The following is a 25896-nucleotide window of genomic DNA, read 5'->3' as shown; positions in this document are numbered from 1 at the left end:
ACTTGTTTATCTTTAAAAAATCTGTCCAGAAAAGAAGACCTGCAATAACAAAATTAAACTGACCTGCTTGATTATATGTATAATAAATAATAAATATTAATAATTATGTCATTAAGTAAAAATTTAATAGATCACTTTTTGTGACATACATATGAGGTGAGATAAAGTTTGGGAGAAAGATTTTAATTTTTTAGAAAAGTATTTATAGGTAAATGTTTAAGAAATCTATGAATTTGCCATTGCAGCTAATTGCTTAAAACTGCTTCATATTAACTGGGGTTTTAATAAATGCTTGATTTCTATCTAGAATTTTTGCTTAGAAAGAGATCATCTGGCTAATATGCAGTAACCATAAACTTTTTTATTGAGTAATGAAACATCGTATTAAAAGATTTCTCAAAAGTTGGCATATCAGTAGTCACAATTTTATCATAAAGATTGCTTACTTATTGTGGCATTGAGTAAGATTAGCCAATTATTTATTGATGAAAATAACCACCTTAAATTCCTATTTTGAAATACATACATAATAAATTTTTTTAAAGTCTCAAATTCCAGGTATTGTGATATTGGATAATATATATCAGTAACTGTTTAAGTTTATCCTAACTCACTTTTTAAATTAATTGATGATGAATTATTTAGAATGTGTATGTGTATTGATTGTAATAACTTGTATAGTATCTTTGATCCTTAGGAAGTGCTTTAGAAATTGAGAAAATGAAGTATAGTTATTTAGATGTGTAATTTCTTCTAAAGAGCGATTGATAGTGGAACTACTCACAATGTCTAGAGATGAGAAAGAAATCAAGGCCAGAAAATTAAATGTATAATTTTTCTGTTATCTGGTGAGCTGGTGTATCTCTCATATGCACGTAAACACATGAACAGAGTGGATATCCCTAGTAATGCATTTAAGTTATACTTTTAGAGACTGGTAGGTAACAGAGAGGGCCCTGGAGCCATATTGCCTAGGTTTTAATCCTGACCCTACCACTTAGTAGAGTGTGTTCTTGGGCAATGTGATTAGGGTATTTATGCCTCACATTCCTCATTTTAGGAAGGGGCTAATACTAGTACTTACCTCATAGGCTTGTTGTGAGGATTTGTGCACTTAATAATTGTAAACCACTTGGAATAATGCCAGGCAAGGAGTAAGTGCTCACAATTGTTAATGGGACAAGGAATATTTCCAGAATATATTTTATTAAGCATAGATAATTCTAAAAGAAAATATGGTCAACTATCACTTTTTTATTTGAAAATAATCAATTTACAATGTTAAATCATTGCACCTTTGTATATTTTTGTCTACCTTTCCCTGCATACAGCCGATGTGTGTGTGTGTGTCAATGTATATGTGTGTGTATATTCTGGGAATTTATAAAATCTATTTTATATATTTGCTAAGGAAACTTAATTTAATGGTGACGCTGATGGAAAAAATCCTAAAATTCAAATACCATGTTTGTAGTTATCTGGTAACTTAAAAATTCTTAATTAGAATGGCAGTTCTGGAGGACAATTAGATGAATATACATGTAGAAATGACAGTTGCTAACTTTTGCTCTTTCAAAAAGTATATTACCTTGACAGATGGCAGCTCACGACTAGAGTTCAGAATAACTTTATTTTCCTTTAAAGATCTTCTAGTTGATATGTTGGGGGTTCTTGCCAGCTACAGCATCACTGTCAAGGAGTTGAAGCTTTTGTTCAGCATGCTTCGAGGAGAAAGTGGAATCTGGGTAAGCTGTGGTCAGAGGGGAAAGTATTCAATATCAGTGCATTAATACTTAATGTTCAACAATTTGTCTCTAGAGAGCTATAAACTGGAACTTGTAATGGAAACTGTTCCCTTTAAAGAGTTTAGTAAATGATTTAAAATTAATTTCTCTCTAGTTAGAAAACAGTCCAGTGTCTAACATGATATATTAGGTAATTTTGCTAAATTTGCGCAGTGACATTTCTTTTCTTGTTTCCTCAGCCAAGACATGCAGTAAAATTGTTATCAGTTCTTAATCAGATGCCACAAAGACATGGTCCTGATACTTTTTTCAATTTCCCTGGTTGTAGTGCTGCGGTAAGTTTTAAATATGTATGTTTAGTTTTATTTATTTTTAATTCATCTCTGTTAAAGTATAATTTACATCCAATAAAATTCACTTATTTCAAAGTACGGTTTGATGAGTTGTAAAGTTGCATAATCACCACCACAGTCATGATTTTGAACAATTCCATCACTTCCCACAATTCCTTGTATCTGTGTGAAACCAGTCCCCTCTCCCCAGCCCTGTCCCTTGAAACTTCTGATTTATTTTGTGTTTTTATGATTTTGCCTTTTCTGGAATTTCATGTAAATAAAATCATTCAGTATGTAATCTTTTCTGTCCTGCTTCTTTCACTTATCATAATGGTTTTGAGGTTGCCTGTGTTGTAGCTTCCCAGAAGTTTATTCTGTTCTTTTTATTCTGGTTTGTGTTACATTTTATGGATATACTACAGTTTATCCATTCACTAGTTTATGGGCATTTGAGTTTTTAGTTTTTGACTCTTGTAAATAAAACTGCTATGAACATTTGAACATAGATCTGTAGGCATGTTTTCTCATCTCTTAAATAAACATACGAGTGAAATTGTTGGGTTTTATGCTAAGTGCGTGTTTCATTTCATGAGATTGCTTTCAGGCAGATTGTTTTCCATAGTGGAAAATTTTGCATTCTCATCAACAGTGTATGAGAATCTGAGCTGATCTGCACCCTGGACATTGTCCATCTTTTTAATTTGAGGCATTTAAATGATTATGTAATGGTACCTCATTGGAGGCTTAATTTTGTATGCCCTAATGTTTGATGATATTGAGCACTTTTTCATGTGTTTATTGGCTGTTTTTACATCTTCTTGTGTCATATTTGTGTTCAAATCTCTGGTTAAAAAAATTGGTTGTTTTATTATCTTAAGAGTTCGTTATGTATTTTCAGGTATAAGTTAATTTTTCAGATGTGTATTTGTCAAATATTGTTTCCAATCTGTGGCTTTTCTTTTTATTTTCTTACCAGTAGTTCTTAAACAGATTTTAATTTTGATGAAGTTCAATTAAACTTTTCTTTCTTTTATGGCATATGCTTTTGTAATCTAAGAAATCAGTATACACCAAAGTCACAACATTTTTTTTTTTTTTTTTTTTTTTTTTTTTATGCTTTCTACTGAGAGTTCTTTTGTTTTAGCTCTTATATTTAGGTCTAGGATCCTTTTTTGTGTGAATTTTTAAAATATGAGGGTTTCTCCTCTTTCTCTGCTCCCCCCCAACTTGTGCCTTCTCTTTCAAAATAAATAAATAAACATTTAAAAATATGCTATGAGGAAGGTTGGAAGTTAAAGTTTTGTTTGTTTTGCATATGATTATTGAATTTCTTCATAACCATTTGTTAAATAGTCCTTTAACTTCGAATTTTCTTGGCACCTTTCTTGAAAACTATCTGGCCATGTTTGTGTAAATCTGTTTCTGAACTCTGTGTTTGGTTCCTTTGTCCTCTGTTTCAGCTTTTATGCCCAAATCAGATTTTCTGTCTTTTATTTTCATAGCTTTATAGTAAGTAGTTCTTGAAATCAGGTTGTATATAAGTACTCCAACTTTGTTCTTCATTTTAAAATAATTTTGACTACTCCAGATAGCATTTACATGCGTGTGAATAAACTTGCCAAATTTTATAAAGTGCTTACTGTGATTTAGATTGTGTTGTGTTAAATCTGTAGAATAATTGGAGAGAAGATATTGAGTCTTTCAATTCATAAACACATTATAACTCTTACTTTAGTTTTCTTTGATTTTTCAGTGTTTTATAGTTTTTAGCACACATGTCTTAAAAAGCTTTTGTTAAATTTATCCATAAATATCCATATTGATTTTTGCTAGCATACAGAAATACAATTGGTATTTTATTTTTTGTATAATGACCTTATATCTTGAGACCTTGCTTAAATTCACTTTCTAGTCCTAGCAGGTTTTTAGTAGATGCCTTAAGATTATTTACAGACATTTTTGTAAATAAAACCAGTATTATTAATATTTTTTTAGCTTACAATCAGTATACCTTTTTATTTCATTTTGTTGCATTACTGTACTAGCTAGGACTCTAGTGCAGTATTTAATACAGTAATATCCTTGGCTCATTCTAGCTGTAGGGAAAGCTTTAAGTATTTCACCATTAAGTATGGTATTAGTAATTAGGCTTTAAGACATGTCCTTTTTCAGGTAGAGGAAATTCCTTTCTGTTCCTATGTAACGGAAGTTTTTAAATCGCCAATATGTTGATATTAGTGTTGAATTTTGCTGAATGCTTTTTCTGATTTTATTGAAGTAATTGTATGGTTTTTCATTTTGATCTTTACTAGTGTGGTAAAATATAATGATTGACATTTCATTGTTAAGCCAAACTTTGTGTTCCTGGGATAAAAGCTACCTGGTCACTATGTTTTAACCTTTTAATACAATACTGGATTTGATTTGCTAAGGTATTGCTAAGAAACTTTGTAGTTATTTTTATGAGTGATTTGGGGGTATAGTTTTCTTTCCTATAATATTTTTCTCTGCTTTTGGTGATAGGGTAATTTCTTATAAAATGAGATGGGAACTGTTAATTTCTTTTTTTTAAAGAAGTTTATGTAGAATTCATATTACTTATTAAATGTATGCTGGAATTCACTATGGTAGCCATCTAGGTCTGAAGTTCTGTTTGGGGAAGGTTTTAAACTATGAATTTAATTTTTATAATGGATACAGGGAGCTTTTCTATTTCCTTTTGAGTGAGCTTTATAGTTTGTGTCTTCCAAGTAATTTGTACAGTTAATCTAAGTTGTTGAATATACTGGCCTAAGCTTATCATCATATCCCCTTCTTATCTGTTTAATCTCCTCTTTCATTCTTGATACTGGAGGGGTTTTTTCCTGATCAGTCCTAGCTGGAGGTTTATCCATTTTGTTATTCTTTTCAAAGAACTGTCTCAATCTGCTTGATTTCATTGTTCTCATCTACATTGTAGGATTGTAGAGAATATGTATAAGTTTTGACTAGAAGAACTGGTTTTGATTTCCGGATCCTCTACTTCATTACTGTAGAGGACTGGTCTCTTAATGTTTCTTGGCTTACTTTCATGTGAATCACTAGTACTTTATCATGGAGTAGTGTTACTATGAGACTGTAATGAAATTATATGTCATTTAAGGACTATATAAGTTAAAAAACATCATGTAAATGTTTTTTGCTCCTTGGTTTTTATTATAAGCATCTTTGTAGTCTTCCATTTCATCAGCCGTTCCTGTAATTTCATATTTTCTCTTAATATTTCGTTACTAACCTTTTTTTAGAGTTACAATTTCCAATCTTAACACAATTGTGAAACAAAAATAGGAAAAATAAAAATTGAGAAACAAAAATAGGAAAGTTAAAAATCTTTTTCCAGATGAAAGCTAATAATTTTACATATCAGATTGTTAGGGTAGAACACATATCAAACGTACATTGTGGTATGTGACAGAGAAAAACTGTCACTGTCCGCAAGAAAGTACCAGTTTTCTTAGATGTAATAATTCTGTTTACATATGTAGATCTATTTTAATACATTTTATAAAATTGTTAGTGATCTGACATCTAGTAGATCTCACTTTAAGGGTTAAGAGAAGGGCAAGGTGTTTTGACAGAAATATGAGCAATTGCTGTCTTATTTACAGCTAAACAGTGTTAAAACTTTGTTTTAATAAATTATCTGAATTGCCTCAGTAAGGTTGCACCTCATTCTGTTTTTAGCCAGTCGACCATTTACCTGAAATCTATGAATATTTTCTATCTGTATGTAAACACACATACATGTACACACACACAAAAGATTTTGCTTATATGCTGTTAGTAGTGTATGTTTGACTTGTTCGCATTCAGGAGATGTTGATGGACTTAACACTTATCAGTTACTCTTTCTTGGTTTTCCTTGCATCACTCATTTTCATAAAGAGTAGTTTCAGTTAAGACTATATTCTTTGTAGAAGAGGAAGCAAAGAAGGAACTGTTTTTTATTTGAGTCATACAAGCTATATATAAGATAAATGACATTATTGTTGTTACATTTGTTGAGGAAACAGCCTCAACAGTGTAACATTGTTAAGGGTCAAAAGCAGAGTCATAGCTTGAACTAAAATTTTCCTGACTTTTAAGTGCAGTGTTTTTTTGTTTTTTTGTTTTTTAACAACAGATTGGCTTATTTCCAGGTATGTTACCTCTGCTATTGAACTGCTGAAAAATTCAGATAGGAGCTGATTTTAAAATCCTTATTACCATTATAGTGTTTTTGATCATTTACTTCTGGATGAGCGTGATAGTAACTAGAGAGTACATGCTGTCTGGACCACTGTTGACTGTCTGGACCAGTCTTTTGATCGCTAAAATAATGACACTGCTTACTTTCCCTCTAAAATAACCATATGTACTAGGCCTTCTAAAGTACATTTTATACTGTGGAGGTGCCTTTCTATGAGCTATGCTACCTTCATATGAGCAATTTGGAATGGAATTGTACACAGTGATTCACATAAAGGTGAATGACAAATGTGAGATGACATTTTATATGCTCTGTGACCTTTATGGATATACTTATTTAGATTTGTCTTTCATGATTATGATGTTTCATGAATCTGCTTAATTTAGGAATAGTGAATTTTTCTATTCGTGAGTTTACTGAAAGCATTCCATGTACACATCAGAATTATTTCTTTTGCAAATCACAAAAAATAGGAATGCAGATTTTGGAGTCTGTTAGACTAGGGGACAGTGAGGGATATAGATTTTGGCACAGTGAGGGACATCCAATTGTGGGTACCAGAATGTTGTAGAAGGAAATAGGGAGGAAGAGTAAAGACTGCTTGACTCCATAATCACTAAGGTATCCCCAAAGACATGCCATTAACACAATTGGACTAGAAGGAAATAAGTGTTACGATCAGGCACAAATGCTTTGGAAGTAAATGTGCCTGGTTGCACAAAGGCAGTACTATACAAAGTTAGCTTTTGTGCATTGATTAAGGGAGGGTGTATGCATTAGTTAGTTCAAAAGAGTAGAAAAAGGCTAGTGATGCAATGTGCACTTATAGAAGGCTTTGGTTAGTATAGTAGTAAGGGCTAGAAATGAGAGATTTCAGGTCCCTAAAGCATTTATTCTAGATGTTATATACTAAATTTAATTAAGAGAATGTCTTTCAGTATAGCTAACTGTCTTGTTGAAGAGATTGCCCATAATAGAGATCCTTATTTATCCATGGAATTATTGGAAGTCCACAATGAAACTGAGGAAAATGCTATTCTAGAGTCTCTCACGTGTGTGTTTGGTATGAGTGGTAGCAAGACTAAAGACTATTATTATTTCATTATCACTCAAGGTTAGAGTTTTCTCTTGTGAGATTTTTTTTTTCCATTGTATTTTGGTTCACTAGTGTTTGCAACTGTATGTGATTTAGGGCTCTTTCATGCTACCATGGAGATAATAACAAATGATCTCTTGGACGACCTGTCTTTTTTCTGGTGGAAAGAATGGGTCTAGAAACTTGAAGGGCAGCTTGGCTCAAATTCTTCCCTGTATCTCTTAGTTTAATGCAGTCTTTAAGTTCTAATTTAGGGTCTGGTAGACTGAATGATGAAACTGGTGATACAGAAGTTGCTAAGGCCATTGGCAGGGGATAAGTCCATGATTTTCTGATGTTTATACCTTCATTGTTTTTTGATCTGTAAAGGTTATATTTGAAATTAGTTACTGTCACATTTTATTTAACTGATACTTTTGTATCTTTTTCCATTGCCTTGTAGGCAATCGCGTTGCCTCCTATTGCAAAGTGGCCTTATCAGAATGGCTTCACCCTAAATACTTGGTTTCGTATGGATCCATTAAATAACATTAATGTTGATAAGGATAAACCTTATCTTTATTGGTAAGTAATATATTCAATTTTAGTACTTTTGTCTTAAGTATTTCAGTTTTATAAATACGTAAGAGTATCAAGGCAACATATTAAGTAGAAGATGTGTGTGTGTGTTTATATTTGTATATGTTAAAACTATAAAGATACAATTACATAAATTTATTTTATTTATGTATTGCTTGCTGTTGATTCTAGGCAACCTGCTTCACTACTTTTTTTTCCAATTACAGTTTAAAAGTTAAGGGTTACAAACCTTCTCTGTCCACTACACATCAGTCAATACCGATTCGTTGTGTGAGGTTGTTAGTGTACATGCTAATCCCTGATAAGGGGGAGGAAAAAAAAGAGAGTACTTCCAGATTTTATTTACTTTGCCTTTTTACTGTCCTTGTTCTATGAGCATAATTAAGGTATGCTTTAAAATGTTAATAATAACTATGATGTAAGAAAATACAATCAAATAATAAAATTAATTATTTGATAGATAACTAACAGAATGGGTTGATGAACCCAACAGTAGGTTGACCTGTAAGGACTGATAGCTTGGAAATTTTAGTTTGCCAATAATGCACAGTAGTGAGAACATCAAGCTTTCATTGATTGCCTTAGTATATACTAGGCATTGTAAGTGTTTACATGTAAGTGTTACCTCATTTAACATTTGCAGTGCTCTGAAATAAGACTGTCTGAGGCCTTAATCTTCACTACTTACTTATTGATCCTGTGCTTTGGTGTTTTCAACTTTAATAAATTGAGGATGATAACAGTACCTATCAGATAGGTTAATGAGAATAATTAAGTGCTTTTGTACATTGGTTCAGAAATATGAGTATAGAAAAATGTGAGCTATTAATAGCTTATCAGCTCTGTTACAAAAGATTACGTATGGGTAGTAATGAGAGGGTTTTAAACAAAAATCTGAACCTCCAAACATAAATGGGTTGAACTTCAGAATGGTCATTTGGCAGATCATACATTTATTTCAATAAGACCATCATTTTGGAGAGCATTTACAGTTTATGCTAGGAGTACAATTTACAGCTAGGAGGTGTGCCCCCTTAGAAGAAGGTAACTATTTCATAGATACATCTTTTTTCTTCTTTTGACTAAAAATGTATTCCTGTGTTTAGTTACCTACATCATTTATCAGACTTGGCTCTTTTTCTTTTTTTTTTTTAATTTTAATTTGTAAGCTATTTTGAAAGATATAATAGAATTAGAGAGCAAGTTGTTTTTGAAACAGTAGCTTTGTAAATGGTTTCTGTATTTGCTAATTTTGGTGGTCCTTGAAAGTAAATGAAATCTACTTGGTAAGATTTTATATTAGTTTGTTTTTGTGTATTTGTGATATTTTACATTGAAATATCAATAGGTTTTGTAGTTTTCTATTTTCTCAATTTAAATTACTTATTTTAGTTTTAAATCTAAAAGGTTTTAGTCTTTATTTGGTACATGTAATACCCCTTCTGACTCTATAGGAAAATGAGTTTTTATTTTATATGCAGATTTTTAAAAAGTTTGTTTGTTTTTGAGAGATAGACAGCGTGAGCAGGGGAGGGGCAGAGAGAGAAGAAGAGACAGAATCCCAAGCAGACTAGGTGATGTCAGCCCAGAGCCTGAGGTGGTGCTCTAACTCACGAAACTGTGAGACCATGACTCAGAGCTGAAACCAAGAGTTGGATGCGTGACTGAGCCACGAAATGAGTGTTTATTCTATATTTGGGGCCAGGTGCCCTGAAATGAGTTTTATTTTAAAGTAATGTTTTATATTATTTTTATAATGCTTTTTAGATATATGGTTCTTTGTATCAGAGAATATTAAACAATTCTATTTTCTTTACAGTTTTCGTACTAGCAAAGGAGTTGGTTACTCTGCTCACTTCGTTGGCAACTGTCTAATAGTTACATCACTGAAGTCTAAAGGAAAAGGTTTTCAGCACTGTGTGAAATACGATTTTCAACCACGTAAGGTAGGTATAAGTAAATATTTCTATTGAGGAACACACAATTTACAATTCCCACTGTCTTAAAATTCACTTGTTACGACTTCTGTAATATTCTCTTACTGATTTTCTAATGACTCATGATGCTTTTTTTTTTCTCTTCCCCTTGTCTGCATTTTCTTTTTACTTTTCTAACTTTTCACATAAAAAGAGGCTCTTGACCTCTTGCAGTGTGTGTCTCACTTGCTAGCTCATTGTGATTTATTCTATGTCATTCTTAAAGTAAATACTTACTGAATATTTCCTGAGTTCCAGACACTGTTGTAGGCACTAGAGATGTGACAGTGAACAAAACAGACCACATTCCTGCTTTTGTGGAGCTTATATTTTCCGGGAATTTTTATTCAGTTTTATGAGAGCTTTCCACTCTTACTCTTATCTCCAAGCCTCTTTTCTTATATTCTCCTCGACCAAACGATACTGCCATGGGAATGTCTGTTTGGCCTCTCAACTTCAGAATATGTTAACACCGAATTTGCATCTCCAGTCCTATATCCATTATGTTCTAAATCCCTTGTTTAGATTAAGAAACTGCCATCTTCCTGATAGTGGGGACTTGAGTCAGTTTTGTTTTTCATCCCCTTTCTGATCTTTACCAGTTCAATTTTCCAGTCCTTTACTTTGTATCTCTGTAATGTATCTTTCTTAAAAAAAAAAAAAAAAATCCTTACCTGCTGCTTGAATTCTTCATACTGTTCTCTCTTTATTTTGGATCCTTTGTCTTCTCTCCCAGATGATTTCACACCCTAATATCTGATTTATATTCTTGGTCATATTATTGCACTGCTCAAACCGATCATTTGCTTCTTACTAACAACTAATTTATTCAATTAACATTTTTAGTCTAGTCCCTCATGATTTGGGTTTTATTTTCAGCTCTTTGCTTATACCCTTTATTGTGTCAAAACTGAGCTAGCATGTGTGTTTCACTTTTTTCCTTTTCAATTGTTCAATCTCTGGCATGAAAACATTTACATGTCTCGTCACTTGTGGCTGTAGGTCTTCAAATCTCACGTTATCGTTAGGTTCCATTCTACGTAACATGATTTCCATGGACTCTTTCCTTGATTTGCCTTGCTCTCAGATATAATCTCTCTCATAGCATATTATTTCAGTATTTTTTACAACAATTATTTGTTTTAAACCTTTATTACTCATTTATAAGTGCATAATTTAGTAACTGTTGAGATCAAGCTGTGTATTTGATTCATCTGTGTATTCCCTTATTTACCTGCCACAGAGTTTTGAACTGACAATAATATTTGTTGGATGAACGAATAAAATAATGCTTTGATAACCAAAAAAGAGTTTCCTGAAGGAGTAGGTTATATTTATCTGGACAGCTAATTTCTGTTGAGCAGTTGATTTTCTAGTGGTGTAAAAATAAAGGAGGTATTACTATTGATAAAATGAGAAAGAAGGCGTAGGCCTTGTGGTCAGTGCTTCTTTGTAGGGCAGTATGCCAAAGACCTTTTCCATGTGGCTGGAAGAGGAAAGACAGTCAGTCACGGCAACAAAGATCAAGTCATTTAGGTTGTTACTTACTATGTGATATGTATTTAAAATCAAAAGCTTACCAGCTTTTCTTGTTGTTCTTTCAGCACAGTATTACACCCTGCAAAACTAAGTTAATTTTTGGAATTGTAGAGAACTAGAGCTTTATCCATGAGCATTAAGCGAGATTTTGCACCTTTTGAGAAAAGGTTTTGCACAGGTTTAATGGAAGATACACTTACTTAGAATTCCAACCACAGACGCATTCTTGTATGTTTATACTGATCCAAAAATTTTGGTGTATAGCATATATAATTTTGTATGCTATGTCATTTTGTATAATAATCTATGTAATGTATAAATTTGCTATATGTTATATAGGAATAATGCAGTGTCTTTTCAATTTTTAGCACTTTTATGAAAACAATATTAAACAATTTAAGTTATATTATTCAAATTATTCAAAGGCAAACTTATATGAGCTTTCTGTTACTTTAATTATAGTTCTGAGGAATTATGTTTGAAGAACATTTGCAGAAATTTTTCTTTCGTGACAGTTCTGTCTTATTCTTCCTCTTCCCTTTTCCTCTCCCCCAAATTCTCTCGGTCTTCCTTTACCTCCTCCTCCTCTTTTGCTCATCCTTTCATCTTCCCCTGTCTTTCCCCTTCTTCTTCCCTTTTTTCCTCCTCCTCCTTTTCTTGTTCTTCTTCCCTCTAACTGTATTTGCTGTAGATACAGAACAAGGTTTTAGACTGGACATTCAGACTTCACAGTAGTTTGTATACATGTACATGTCATGCACTATGGATTTATACATAATTAGCTCTTTTAAAAGGTCAAGTGTTAAACCTCCAGATTTGGTAATACAGAGAGACTTTTCTTGAGGGAGTTTAAGCTGATCCTAGTAGTCCTGAATCTTGTTTCCTGAGATGCAAGGTTACACTAATTTCTGCTCTTCAAAAATGCTGGCTTCAAGAAGGGAGATACTACTCTGTGGTTAATGTTTTGGCCCTTGAAATATACCTGTGAATATAGATATTCAGAGGCCAGGTTGATATGTGTTTGGAATTTTTTAAAATTTTTTTAATGTTTGTTTATTTTTGAGAGAGCAAGAGAGAGAGAGAGAGAAAGAGAGAGATAGAGAGCCACCCAGGTGCCCTGATACGTGTTTTTAAAAGTCTGCTGTAGGGGTGCCTGGGTGGCTCAGTCGGTTGAGCATCCAACTTTGGCTCAGGTCATGATCTCGTGGTTTGTGGGTTTGAGCCCTACATTGGGCTCTGTGCTCACAGTGTGTGGAGTATGCTTGGGATCCTCTTTCTCCCTGTCTCTCTGCTTCTCCCCAGCTCGTGCTCTCTCTCTCTCTCTCTCTCTCTCTCTCTCTCTCTCTCTCTCTGTCTCTCAAAATAAATACATTAATTTAAAAAGTCTTCTCTAATATCTAAAGATAAAAAATAAAAAATGTGCAATTATGTTATATAATTAGATTTATAAGATATAATTCACTATTACCTGGGTTTTTTTCTAGAGGGATGTTCTTGGCTATTTATTGGACTCTATCTTTGTGTTAGAGTATCCAGTCATTTGAAAGTCCAGAATTTAAAATAACAAGTTACAGAAGGATAGGAGTTCCTATTTCCACGTGTTTAAGGCCAGTTATCCCTTATAGGTTCAAGGGCCTTTTTTGGATACCTGGCAGTGAGATTGTCCACCTTCTTTAAGAGCACACTTTACTTTTTATCCAAAGGAATATTTATCCACAGGAGCAACCGTAACAGAGATTGATGAGCCCACATATGGCAGAGGGAATGTCATTTCCTCTTCTTTCTGTTTGTTTTCTTGTTTGCTTATGATCCCGTGTATGTTTTGCCACATATTGAAGAAAATATTATTTAGGATGGGGTTTTCAAATATATATTTGAAATTTTACCTGAGTCCAATAAAAATATTTGCTTTATGTTGAAGCAATAGTAAAACTGTTTCTCTTAAAGAATATCAGCGTGGGGCACTTGGGTGGCTCATTCGGTCAAGTGTCTGACTCTTGATTTCAGCTCAGATCATGATTTCACAGTTTGTGAGTTCAAGCCCCACCTAGGGCTTTGCACTGACAGTGAGGAGCCTGCTTGGGATTTACTCTCTCTCTCCCTCTGCTCTCCCCCCATGCTTTCTCTCTATCTCAAAATAAATAAACTTAAAAAAGAATTTATGTAAAAGAAAGAATATCGGTGTATCAATCATTCATTAATATATACCTGGAAGATAGCTTAAAACGCAGGGATTCTAAATAAATTCATACATTAGAATGGAGGTTCTTGATTTCTTGATCCAAATCCCAGTTATTTTCATACAAATTTAATTGTCTCTCCTCCAGAAATTCTGATTTATTAGATTTGGGATGCCACCCAGGGGAGTTTGCCAAATGTGCCAAACTGTTTTGAATTTCAGTGGGAACTTGTTATAAATACAGATTCTTGGAATTATAATTTGCATGTTAGGAATATATTTTTAACAAATGCTCTAGGTGATGTTTTTCATCTGACAAGTTTAGATAACAGTGATTTGAAGAGTATAAATAAGGAAAATTAGGGTGAAGCTAAGAACTAAATAAAATTGTCATTAACCAATAAAAAGCAATTTAACCCATTTGTTCTCTCTCTCTCTCTCTCTCTCTCTCTCTCTCTTCACACTATTTCCTTATGAGAAATACATTCCCATTTGTAATAGCTCTATATATGTTGATTCTAAGGAGTCTTGGTAGGAACAGGGCCAGGGAGTGATAGATGTTTAAAAAAAAACATAGATGCTCATAAACCTTGAAAACCATAAATACTTTGTTTTACTGTTTCATTATTCAAGATAAATGCATTCTCTCTCTTTTTTTTCTTTCTTATTTTTCCAGGAGATGACCTAGCTAAATTGTAATCCTTTGATAAGGTGTTTAACTGGCCTTTCTAAAAGAAATCTTTATATTAAAACTTTTGCTTTCTTAGCTGTACCACTCACCAAATGTTTGACCTTTTGAAAATTCCGTAACGTTTTAGCCCACAGTAAATTATTAGCATATTACCTAAGATGTAGTAAGTGCTCAATATGTGTTAGCTACTATTGATATTTGTATAAATATCATGTTATATTTTCCTATGAATTCTTATTACAGTTTTTTTTTTTCGTTTGTTTGGTATTTTTTTCTAGATCTAGTTTTGAGTCTTAGCTAATTGCAGACCTCAGTGGATGTACAAAATATCAGTATGCATGCACAGTTTGAAATTTTCCTCCCATTTCTTTTAAAATATAAATCAGAAATAAAAAAATATCAAGTCAAACATTGGTCTCTTTTGAATGGAAAAGACACTTGTCTGTTATATGTACATATTGATGTACCATGGAAAGAGAACATTAAAGTTAATTTTCCTAGAACTGCTCTGACCTTCACTGAGATTAGTTCGTTCATTCAACTGTGCATTCATTTATTCATCCATCAGCTTTGTCAAATATCAGTGTTATGACCAAAAGCAAACTCTTTGATTGTAACTCCACATCTTATTATCTGGCTAATTAACTGGCTAACTGTATTAATTATCTTAAGTTAATGGTACCACTACCAATTTAAGTGAAAAATTGGAAGCCATCTTTAGACTTCTCTTTTCTGTATCAGCACTTTCAATGAGTTTTGTTAATTAGTCCCTACCTCCCTTCTTTTAAATTACTAATGTCTTTGTCTTAATTTAGACTTTTATAGTTTTCTTACCTCAACCTTTGCAGTAGTTTTCAGGTTTATCTTTAACCACATTTGCCTAACTGTCCCACTTACTCAGTACTGCCAGTTATTTTCCTAAACTATGAAGATGATCATTCCATTTTCCTGCTCAAAATTCCTTAGTGATAAGACATTATCAAGAAACAAAGATTACCAAAGGCGTCCTAAAGTCTCTTATAAACTGATCTTTGTTTTTGTGTCTAAATCTAAACACCGAGAAAAGTTTTGTCAGGCCTTTGTGCTGTATGTAAAGTATTAAGATTCCTCTTTTCCCCCTGTTTACTCAGCAATTTGTATTCATCCTTCAAGCTTAGTCTTAAGTTTCATTTTACTCTTTTAGTGACTTCTTCTCGGTTAGCCTTCCTTCTCCTTTTGTCTTTTCTTTTCCTTCTGCGCTCAGTTAGTCATTACTTCTTTTGCTCCCATATCTGTGTTTTAGACAGTTTCCATGGTTTTATAATTGCTTTCATGTTTGTTTTCCTGGTGAACTCTCCTTAAGGGTGTATATGTTATCATTGCCCACAGTCTGGAGGATACTGGGCATGAAATAGACTATCAGTAAATTTTTAAAAAATGTTTATTTATTTTTGAGAGAGAGAGAGAGAGAGAGCGCGCGCGCCTGAGTGGGGGGAGGAACAGAAAGAGAGGGACACACAGACTCCAAAGCAGGCTGCAGGCTCCAGGCTCCGAGCTGTCAGCACAGAGCCCGATGTGGGGCTCGAACTCACGAACCATGAGATCATGACCTGAGCTGAAGTCGGACACTTAACCGTCTGAGCCACCAGATACCCCGACTATCACTAAATTTTTTGAATGAATGAGTGACTCTGAGGAGTAAATGTCAATTTTAGTGGAAAAAAATCTCATCAGAAGGAAATTGTGGATAAAAAATAGGTATTAGTTAATGCTGTCTTCTTTATGGCTGCCAAATATGTATTAGGAACTGTTCTTCATAATTCTCATATATTGTCCCTTATCTATAATGTTCACTCCACAAAAAGGCATTATTATTCCCCCTTTTTTAGAGATGGAAATAGCTAAATGATTTGCCAGAAGTCATAGAGCTTGTAACTTGGGAACTCAGTTTTTATATCTATATGAGTGTAAAATTCATACTGCACAGCCAAGCGCCCTAAGTTATTTGGTACATAGGGGAAAGAACTCAATAAATATTTGTTAAATAAGTTCTTTCCTATATCAAGTATGTAAGTAACTATAATAATATATCTAATATTATTTATCTTAAGCTTGTCTTTGGAGAGCAGGAAATCCTTTTCTATTTATAGACATTTGTTTATTTGCATTCTATTTAGAAAGTTAAAATTTCTTTTTTTTAAATTTCAAGTTTTTATTTAAATTCAAGTTAGCCAACATGTAGTGTCAATTGGTTTCAGGAATAAAATTAAGTGATTTATCACTTATATAACACCCAGAGCTTATCACAAATACCCTTCTTAATGCCTATCACCCATTTAGCCCATCCTCTACCCACCTCCCCTCCAGCAACCCTTAGTTTGTTCTCTATAGTTAAGAGTCTCTTATGGTTTGCCTCCCTCTCTGTTTTTATCTTATTTTATTTTTATTTCTCTTCCCCTATGTTCATATGTTTTGTTTCTTAAATTCCAGACGTGGGTAAAATCATATGGTATTTGTCTTTCTCTGACTGACTCATTTTACTTAGCATAATATATTCTGGTTCCATGCACATTGTGCAGATGGCAAGATTTCATTCTTTTTGATGGCTGAGTGGTATTCCATTATATATATATGTATATATATACATGTATATATATACATATATATATATGGCACACATTTGGGCTCTTTCCATAATTTGACTATTGTTGATAGTTAGAAATTTAAAATTTTAATAATTTTACTCCAAAATAATAAAGGTTATATTTCCTGTGTTACCTAGATGGCATTCTGGTGGAAAATTTTCAAACTCAATGAGGGTAATACAAGTAAATTTGAATTTTTATGCATGTAAACTTCTATAAGATTTTTCTTAAATTTATATGAAGCTCAATTTTTATGGCTTCTTCTTGATAATTTTGTAATATTTAGAAATATGAATGATTAAATGACTGACTTTAAAGATTTTCTTCTGCTTTTAATCAAGACTAACATAAATGTTGCTTTCTGATCCAGTAGAAGATTCCTTTTGCAATAGTTAAAGATTACCTAGACTGAAACAACTTTAAAAAAGACATGTGTTTAGGGATTAGTTTGACCTAACATTTTATTTTTATAATTGAGGAACAGTGTTCTTTGTGTTATTGTCTTCCATGAGTTGTTTAGTGCCCTATTTTTATTTTCTAACTTGAAATGAATGAAATTGAATTTTGTTCAAAGTACTTCAGACACCTTGAAATAGCTGATATTTTCGTGGCTGAGAATTATTATAGCTTTATGTTTTTCAAAATATAGTATTATGAAATAATTGAGTAGTGCTTTTAAGTAATCTGGGAAACAAAGTTTGTATTATATATTTTTATGTTTTTGTGGGGGAAACGAAGTCTAATTTTTTTCTTCTTAAACACTGAAGGCATACTTGTTCAAGTGTCTATAAATCATTTGCATTTTTTTGTATCTTAGAATTATATTTCTGTATTCTTGGCCTTAAATTGTTAAGTTTCAAAGAGAGTAAGGGTTGGATCCACAAATCATTGCAGAATTTAAATCATTCCATATCAAAATCTATACTTGAAATGCTTTTGGTTGGCCCTAGGAATTATAAACTTAGAACTTAATACAAAGTTATTCCTCGATTCTTAATGAATATTCACACATTATTAAGTTAAAAGATACATAATTTTTCTTGGACCTAATAAATCTGAGTTGTGGAATTGAAACCACCTAATCTTATTATAAATGTTAAAATGTTGGGGGTGCCCGGGTGGCTCAGTTGGTTAAGCGTCCGACTCTTGACTTTTGGCTCAGGTCATGATCTCACAGTTCATGAATTCAAGCCCTGCATCGCTCTGTGCTGCTAGCACAGAGCCCACTTGGAATTCTTTCTCTCTCTGCCCCTTTCCTGCTCCTGCGTGCATGCTTGCTTTCTCTCTCTCTCTCTCTCTCAAAACAAACAAACAAATAAATAAATAAAACTTTTAAAAAAATTTTAAAAAAGTAAATGTTAAAGTGTTGTTCCTTTGACTTATCTTTCCTGACCATGCAATCCGAAATAGAATCAAGGTTAATCTTTCTCAGTTTATGCTGTTTTTTTTTTTCCTTCACAGTAATCATTATTTGTCATTTTATATTTATTTACTTGTCTAATCTGTGTCTCTTTCACTACACCATGAATTTCAGGAGAGCTGGACCTATGGTCTTACTGGTCAGACTTGAAACAATACAAATACAAATGGTACAATACAAATGTTATTAAATGAGTAAACCAAATATAATTGTATTTCCATAATATTTGCATCTTGGTATAGTAGAAGGAGTGTAATTCCACAGTTCAAGGTATTCTAGGTCTGTCTCCAACACAGATTTATTCTTTATGAGTCACTTCTTTCATCTGCAAAGTGAGAAGTATGAGGGGGAACTTGGTAATGCGTAATTGTTAGTATTCTTTCAAGCATTCTTTTTTTTTTTTTTTTCAACGTTTATTTATTTTTGGGACAGAGAGAGACAGAGCATGAGCGGGGGAGGGGCAGAGAGAGAGGGAGACACAGAATCGGAAACAGGCTCCAGGCTCTGAGCCATCAGCCCAGAGCCTGACGCGGGGCTCGAACTCACGGACCGCGAGATCGTGACCTGGCTGAAGTCGGACGCTTAACCGACTGCGCCACCCAGGCGCCCCTTTCAAGCATTCTTAAAGTGTGTTGTGAATGTTATGATTGCTCTTTAGGTAATAACTAAATATTACATATCAAGATCTTTTTTTTTTTTTTTTTATTTAAGTGGTACATGATCAGCATTGTCCACATTTATAATCGATGGAGGAACAGTGAAATTCGGTGTTATGTTAATGGACAGCTGGTATCCTATGGTGATATGGCTTGGCATGTTAACACAAATGATGTAAGTTTTTTGTTTTTTGTTTTTTTAATCTGTGCTTTAATGTATTTGAGTGTGTGATCTATCACTATTCATGACATTCATGAATTTTATAATAGTTTGGTAGAAACTTAATAGTTGTACTTCTGAAAGTTTTATTCAGGTAAATGAATTTTTAGTTCTTAAATTTAGTATAATTAAGTTGCTAAACTAGATGATTAGTGATGAAAAAAGGGAAATTGCTCAAATAAATTATTAAGTATTAGGTCAAAACATCCATGCAATATTCTATTCTTTCTAGAATTTCAAGCATTAAAAACAAAAAGGTCTTACACCTTATTTGGATGTGAAAGGAAGACCTTACACACAGTGAATCAGTATAACGTGTAGTCACTATTATTTACTACAGAAATAGTGATAAATGCTGTGGAGAAATATTAAGTGGGAATAGGTATAGAGAATATAGGTATAGGGAAGGGGGAAGCCAGTTGGTACAGAGATGATCTTAGTGAGAAGAGTTTAGGGAGCAAGTCATGTGGATATTTCGGAGAAATATCCCATTCACTGAAAGCAGTGAGTGCAGAGCCTTTGAGGCAGAACGGAAAGTTAATTGAACAAATAAGCAGCCAGTTTGCCTAGAACAGAGGGAGGAATGGATAGAACAATGTTGAGAGGTAAGGTTTAGACAGACCATAGAGGGTGAAATCATGCAGGCGTCATACACAAACATAATACCTGGGCTTTCCCATCTTAGCCAGCATAAAAATCTTAGGAAGGGTTTCAGCAGACAAGTGGCATGATGCAGGCTCATATTTTTTTTTTAATTTTTTTAACGTTTATTTATTTTTGAGACAGAGAGAGACAAGAGCATGAATGGGGGAGGGTCAGAGAGAGGGAGACACAGAATCTGAAACAGGCTCCAGGCTCTGAGCTGTCAGCTCTGAGCGCCCGACTCGGGGCTCAAACTCAGGGACCGTGAGATCATGACCTGAGCCGAAGTCAGATGCTTAACTGACCGAGCCACCCAGGCGCCCCCAGGCTCATATTTTAAAAATGTCCATCAGTCTGCAGTATTGAGAATATTCTAAAGGGAAAAAATGGCAGAAGCAAGGAGATCAATTGAATGACTTACTGTGATAATAACAAGCAGGTAATACGAGTTTTAGCTAGCATGTTAGCAGTGAAGGAGGTAATACAATTGTATTCTGGAGGGAGCATATCTTGAGTTAAATCCTTAAAAGCTCTGTTCTGGGCTTTCCTTTGTCATTATCCTGGCCTGTTAGAACCAAAGTAAAAGATGTTTTCAAATGCCTGATGTTTTACCTTCAAACCCAATAATACACAATCATTCCAGCATACCTGGTTTTATAAAAACTTGGCCTTTCTCTAACAAAATTCACTTCTCAGTGTTGTCTACATCTCTGCAAACTTTAATTTCCTTAAGGGCAGGGGTCTCTTCTTGTTCTCACTTGTATTGTTTTAAATAGTACTGTGTCTGTAGTCCATATTTTCCCAGGGTCAAGGGTTGGAAGAGTACTCCTTACAGACATCTGAACCTTGAACTGTTTTCACATGACCTAAGAGCTGAGCATCTTGTTTTTTATTTTTTATTTTTAAAGGTTTTTCTTTTTTTAAGATACAAACAAAAAATCAAGAAAGATTATGTGACAGAAACCACATGTGGCTGGCAAAGTTTAAAATCTTTACTATCTGTTCATTTATAGGACAAGTTTGCTTTTTTGCCCTAGAAACTCAAGGTGGGCCACAGTCAGTAAATTTTTGAGAATGACTTTGTCAGAATTAGAATGCACAGATGAAATTCTACTTTATCTCTGCCCTCCGGAGGGGAGACTTTTTATTATAGAGTGAAGGTAACCCCAATGACCTTGTTGGCTGTCACTACATCTAGTTATATTTAGAATGAAAGAAATGAAAAGAAAAGAAAAAAGAAAAAAAGACAGAGGGAAGGAAGGAAGGAAGAAGAGAAGGAAGGAAGGATTTTGATTTTTGAATTATTTGCAATAGTACACCAAGAAATGGAGAGGCCTGGGCCGTAACACTTACATACTCATACATTGTGCAGTAAATTCTTAAGTTCCTATAGTTTTAATTACAGATTGGGTATTTGATGAAGAGTTTTGTCTTTATAATTAATTCAGAAATATTTTGTTATTTTATTGAGGCACCAAAGGGATTCCATACATATGCAATGCTGTGCTTATCAGCACTAAGATGTGGAATAACTTTGAGAATGGGCAAAAGAAACTGGGGCCTAGCATTAGGTGACATTTAGAGAAATAGAGATGGGAAGGGTCTTAAATATGGCTTCTTAGGTCTTGAACTCTGCAGATGGAGAGCACTGTACCATCTGCTTTAGCCAGCAGACTTTGGTGATAATTATTTATTTGGTTCTGCATAATGCCTACTTATGGAAGAGAGGGAAGGGATTTTCATTGTGTCCTTGCTTTGTGTGGAGAAATAGAGGAATATATATCCCTGGTGGAGAAATTAGGTAGTTTCTAAAATTAAGCCTTATGTGTTTATGGTTAAAATTTGGAGTAGTCATTCTCTGATTCAGGTGAATCTCTCTCTATAAATGGACTGTTGTTAGAGCATGTGAGTTTTAACATTAGTTTTACTTTTCAAAGTAGAATTTTAAGCCCTTTTACATTTAAGTATAACATTTGCAAAGTGGTTCAGTGATTATTGAGTAGATGGTTACTGTTTGTTTTACTTTTCCATAGATACGAAATACTTAACTGATTTACTTTTTTGGAAAATCTTTAGCTGGCTTTTATTATGTAAATATTCCCGAAGTCTTAAGTGATGCTTTTTTCTGTTATTATTGTTATACTTGAAGGTATACATGAAAGTGAAGGCGGGCATCCTTAAATATTTTATCATTACAAAATAATACATTGATTTTTTTTATGACTTTTTAAAAATAGAGCTATGACAAGTGCTTTCTCGGATCTTCAGAAACGGCTGATGCAAATAGGGTGTTTTGTGGTCAACTTGGTGCCGTGTATGTATTCAGTGAAGCACTCAACCCTGCGCAGATATTTGCAATTCATCAGTTAGGACCTGGATATAAGGTAGTAATAACGATCTTATGCATTCTATGGAAAGTTTTATGTGAATTCTATGTGAAATGTGATACAGTATAATATACAGTGATAGTCTTTCTTCAGTGTGCTTTAAAAGTCATCTCTGTTCTTTGGAATTTAGTTGTTAGTACAAGTTTCATTTTGCTTCAAAGGTGCTTTTTCTCTTTTGGATTTTTTTCTTCATGAACTTTTAAAATTCTAAAGAATGTTTTTTGTTATGTTGAAGCCATGGCTTTTGTTGACATAACTCTGAAATAATAAATTTTATAAAACCGTGTTGCTTATGTGGTATTTGAAATCTCAAATTTTGAAATATGAAATGAACAAATGACTGGTATATTCAAAATAGAGGTAACTTGGAAAGAACAAAGATTTAGAAGGAAAATGGTGTCAGTTATTACACGTGGCTGAAATTATTCAGTTTTAGTTTTTACTTTTGCTGGTCCTTTACAGTAGGTGAGGAGGGTCAGTATAGTAGCAAGTATCTGAATTTTGCAAAGTCATTATTAAATATGGTTTATCACATTCTTCCTGTTTTTTAACTCCCAAAATGAAGACTTATTTAGGCAAGATATCACATTCACATACGTTAATTAGTTTTTAATATGCAGTACACCTGGCTAGGGAAATATATGAGTTTTATGTAAATCACATTAGTAACTGTGACATCCCAAACTGTTTGGAGCTGAGAGAAAAGTATGCATTGTAAGTCAAAGTATTTTTAATAATTCTGAAGAAGTACATGTCTTGCATGGAAGAGCTGTTTGTTTTAAACATAGTGTTTAAGTAATCAGTGTGAAGATTGTATTATGAAAAGGGGGTACTAAACTATTTCTGTTCCCAGTGATTTTAAAATAATCCTAAATTATGAGAATGATGCTGTCATTTTTATGTCAGGGTGATAATTCTTGCTACCATCTTTTGTCCATATCAGTTTATTTATTTTCCTGTCTCTGAAGTGAATTTGTGCTTGTAACAGCACTATTTCTTTCATTGGTTCTTTTGTTGGGTTTTGGGTCCTAGTTCTGCCATGTGTTGGCTTTGCATGGTAATGTTTCTGTAATTCAGATTTTTGGATTAACATACATCCTGCCTCCTTTTGTTTCTTTCCCTTGGTCTGTAAAATATTTGATGTGGCTTTCTTCAGGCACTGCCAGAATATGATATTAGGTGAATCAAACCAATGATATATAAATAAAGGTAGAAAATTTTAAAAACCACAGGTATGCAAATTTTAAACCCAATATGATTGCTATAATGACATTTTAGAATTGATGGAGCTTCTTGGTAGGAAAAAGGAAAAGGACTAAATATTAACAAGTTATGTAATTCTCCCCTTTGGAAAGGAGCAAACATTGTCTTGAATCACTTTGAGAACTTAGTTGTTTGCCATATGGCTTTTGCTCATCACATTCTTTTATAACAAAAGTGAAAATGAGTAGTAATCCTGTGTTGCCATGTTCTATACACAAGTACTCATGTTATATAAGAATGTAGTCCTAGCATCCTAACATAGACAATAGAGTACCTATATCAAAGTCAGAACTTTTAAAAGAAAATACCTCTAAATTTTGGGTGTTACATGAAAAATAATTTGGGGCGCCTGGGTGGCTCAGTCGGTTAAGCGGCCGACTTCGGCTCAGGTCATGATCTCGCGGTCCGTGAGTTCTATCCCCGCGTCAGGCTCTGTGCTGACAGCTCGGAGCCTGGAGCCTTCTTCGGATTCTGTGTCTCCCTCTCTCTCTGACCCTCCCCCGTTCATGCTCCCTCTGTGTCTCAAAAATAAATAAACGTTTAAAAAAATAATAATAATTTTATTAAGTTTTGAAAGTTCCCAGTTTATGGGTATAGCCCACTGAGCCCCTTGTTTATATTAAAGGAAGTAGACTGTAAATCAATGGGTATGTATGTATTTTCTCAATTTGTAAATATTAAAAATAGAATCACTATTAGGACAAACATCTGTAAAAATTTTTGACAATGAAATTTTTTTCCTAGAAATTCAGAGAATGAAGGGAGAGGGGAAAGAATGCAAATGAAGATCAGATTGTGTTATCACAGGGGAAAAAAGCTGAAGTGGTTCACATAGCAGTCTCAATTTTCTTGGGTAAAGTAGGAGGCAAAGTCACTTCCTATGAGTGAAGGGGTAAAGAGTTGCAGTGGAGTTTTTAAGGTGTTTAGGATATAATAATTAGTTGACATTTGGTGTAAATCACAAATGAAGCTTAAATTATTGTTATAGAATAATGTATTTATATTCATCAATCTGTGTTATATAGAGCTTCCTGTAAGTATAATGGTCAGACAATATTGTCCGTGATTCTGAGCTTAATGTAGATAGCATGTCAGCATCTGGGCCCTGAAATAAAATAAATTAATTCCCCCCAAAATAATGCCCTCAAACTATATATACTCTGTAGCCTATCCCATGTGATTTTGACTTCTTGGTCATTAGAGTATTCGGTAATTTTCTTTCTGTGAAATGTCTGGTTTTGAGCAATATAGCTTGTCTATGAATATTTTACACTTAGTTATTTTAGGTAAATGATTAATAAAGGAGGGTATTACTAGTCAATTAAATAAATCGTTACGTTCAGGGGTGCCTGGATGGCTCAGTCATTTATGTGTCTGACTTCTTGACTTGCTCAGGCCATACCGTGGTCTCATGGTTCGTGAGTTCGATCCCTTCACTGGGCTCTGCACTGACAGTGCAGAGCCTGATTGGGATTCTCTCTCTCCTCTCTCTCTGTCCCTTCCTTTCTCCCTCTCAAAAATAAATAAAGAAACTTCATTTTTTTTTTATTTTTTTTTATTTTTTTTTTAAATTTTTTTTTTAAATTTTTTTTTTTTTTGACGTTTATTTATTTTTGGGACAGAGAGAGACAGAGCATGAACGGGGGAGGGGCAGAGAGAGAGAAGGAGACACAGAATCGGAAGCAGGCTCCAGACTCTGAGCCATCAGCCCAGAGCCCGACGCGGGGCTCAAACTCACGGACCGCGAGATCGTGACCTGGCTGAAGTCGGACGCTTAACCGACTGCGCCACCCAGGCGCCCCAAGAAACTTGAAACATAAATAAATAGGGGAGCCTGAGTGGCTCAGTTGGTTAAGTGTCTGCCTTTGGCTGAGGTCATGATCTTGCAATTGGTAAATTCAAGCCCCATGTCAGACTCTGTGCTGACAGCTCAGAGCTTGGAGCCCATTTCAGATTCTGTGTCTCCCTCACTCTCTGCCCCTCCCCTGCATGTGCTCTCTCTCTCTCCTTCAAAAACAAATAAACATTAAAAAAATTTTTTTAACTAAATAAACCATTAGGTTTTGGATTTGTAAGACAGAATATCTCACTGTAATTTTGTCTAGTCTAGAAACATTTACCGTGAGTTAAGTTTATCATACAGCTCCATTTGATGGGGTTATTCAGTGTGTACACGATTGTGAAGTCATACATACAGTGACTTTTTGACATAAACTTACACAACATTTCAACAGTTTTGATATTTTCCAATTGTTATTGGACATTTCCTAATTATCACTATCATATAATCTCTTGTGGCAAGCAATTCATCTCCCT

General features: G+C 33.8%; 1 protein-coding gene across 11 annotated transcripts in view; it reads left to right on the top strand.

Annotated features, from left to right (window-relative positions):
• NBEA (neurobeachin) overlaps positions 1 to 25896 on the top strand; it is a 697478-nt gene that overhangs the window by 81893 nt on the left and 589689 nt on the right. For all 11 annotated transcript variants that reach the window (XM_086713686.1, XM_086713662.1, XM_086713695.1 and 8 more), the window contains exons 3-8: positions 1645 to 1745; positions 1985 to 2080; positions 7847 to 7968; positions 9803 to 9929; positions 19124 to 19243; positions 22168 to 22314. In XM_086713686.1, the coding sequence (XP_086569812.1) occupies positions 1645 to 1745; positions 1985 to 2080; positions 7847 to 7968; positions 9803 to 9929; positions 19124 to 19243; positions 22168 to 22314 (713 nt within the window). The remainder of the gene's footprint in view (positions 1 to 1644; positions 1746 to 1984; positions 2081 to 7846; positions 7969 to 9802; positions 9930 to 19123; positions 19244 to 22167; positions 22315 to 25896) is intronic.

The sequence above is a fragment of the Puma concolor genome, chromosome A1 (genome assembly GCF_028749965.1).
Source record: "Puma concolor isolate L17-30 chromosome A1, mPumCon1.1.hap2, whole genome shotgun sequence".
Taxonomy (NCBI): domain Eukaryota; kingdom Metazoa; phylum Chordata; class Mammalia; order Carnivora; family Felidae; genus Puma; species Puma concolor.
Note: the sequence above shows the minus strand (reverse complement) of the source record. Positions and strands in the feature narration are given on the sequence as shown.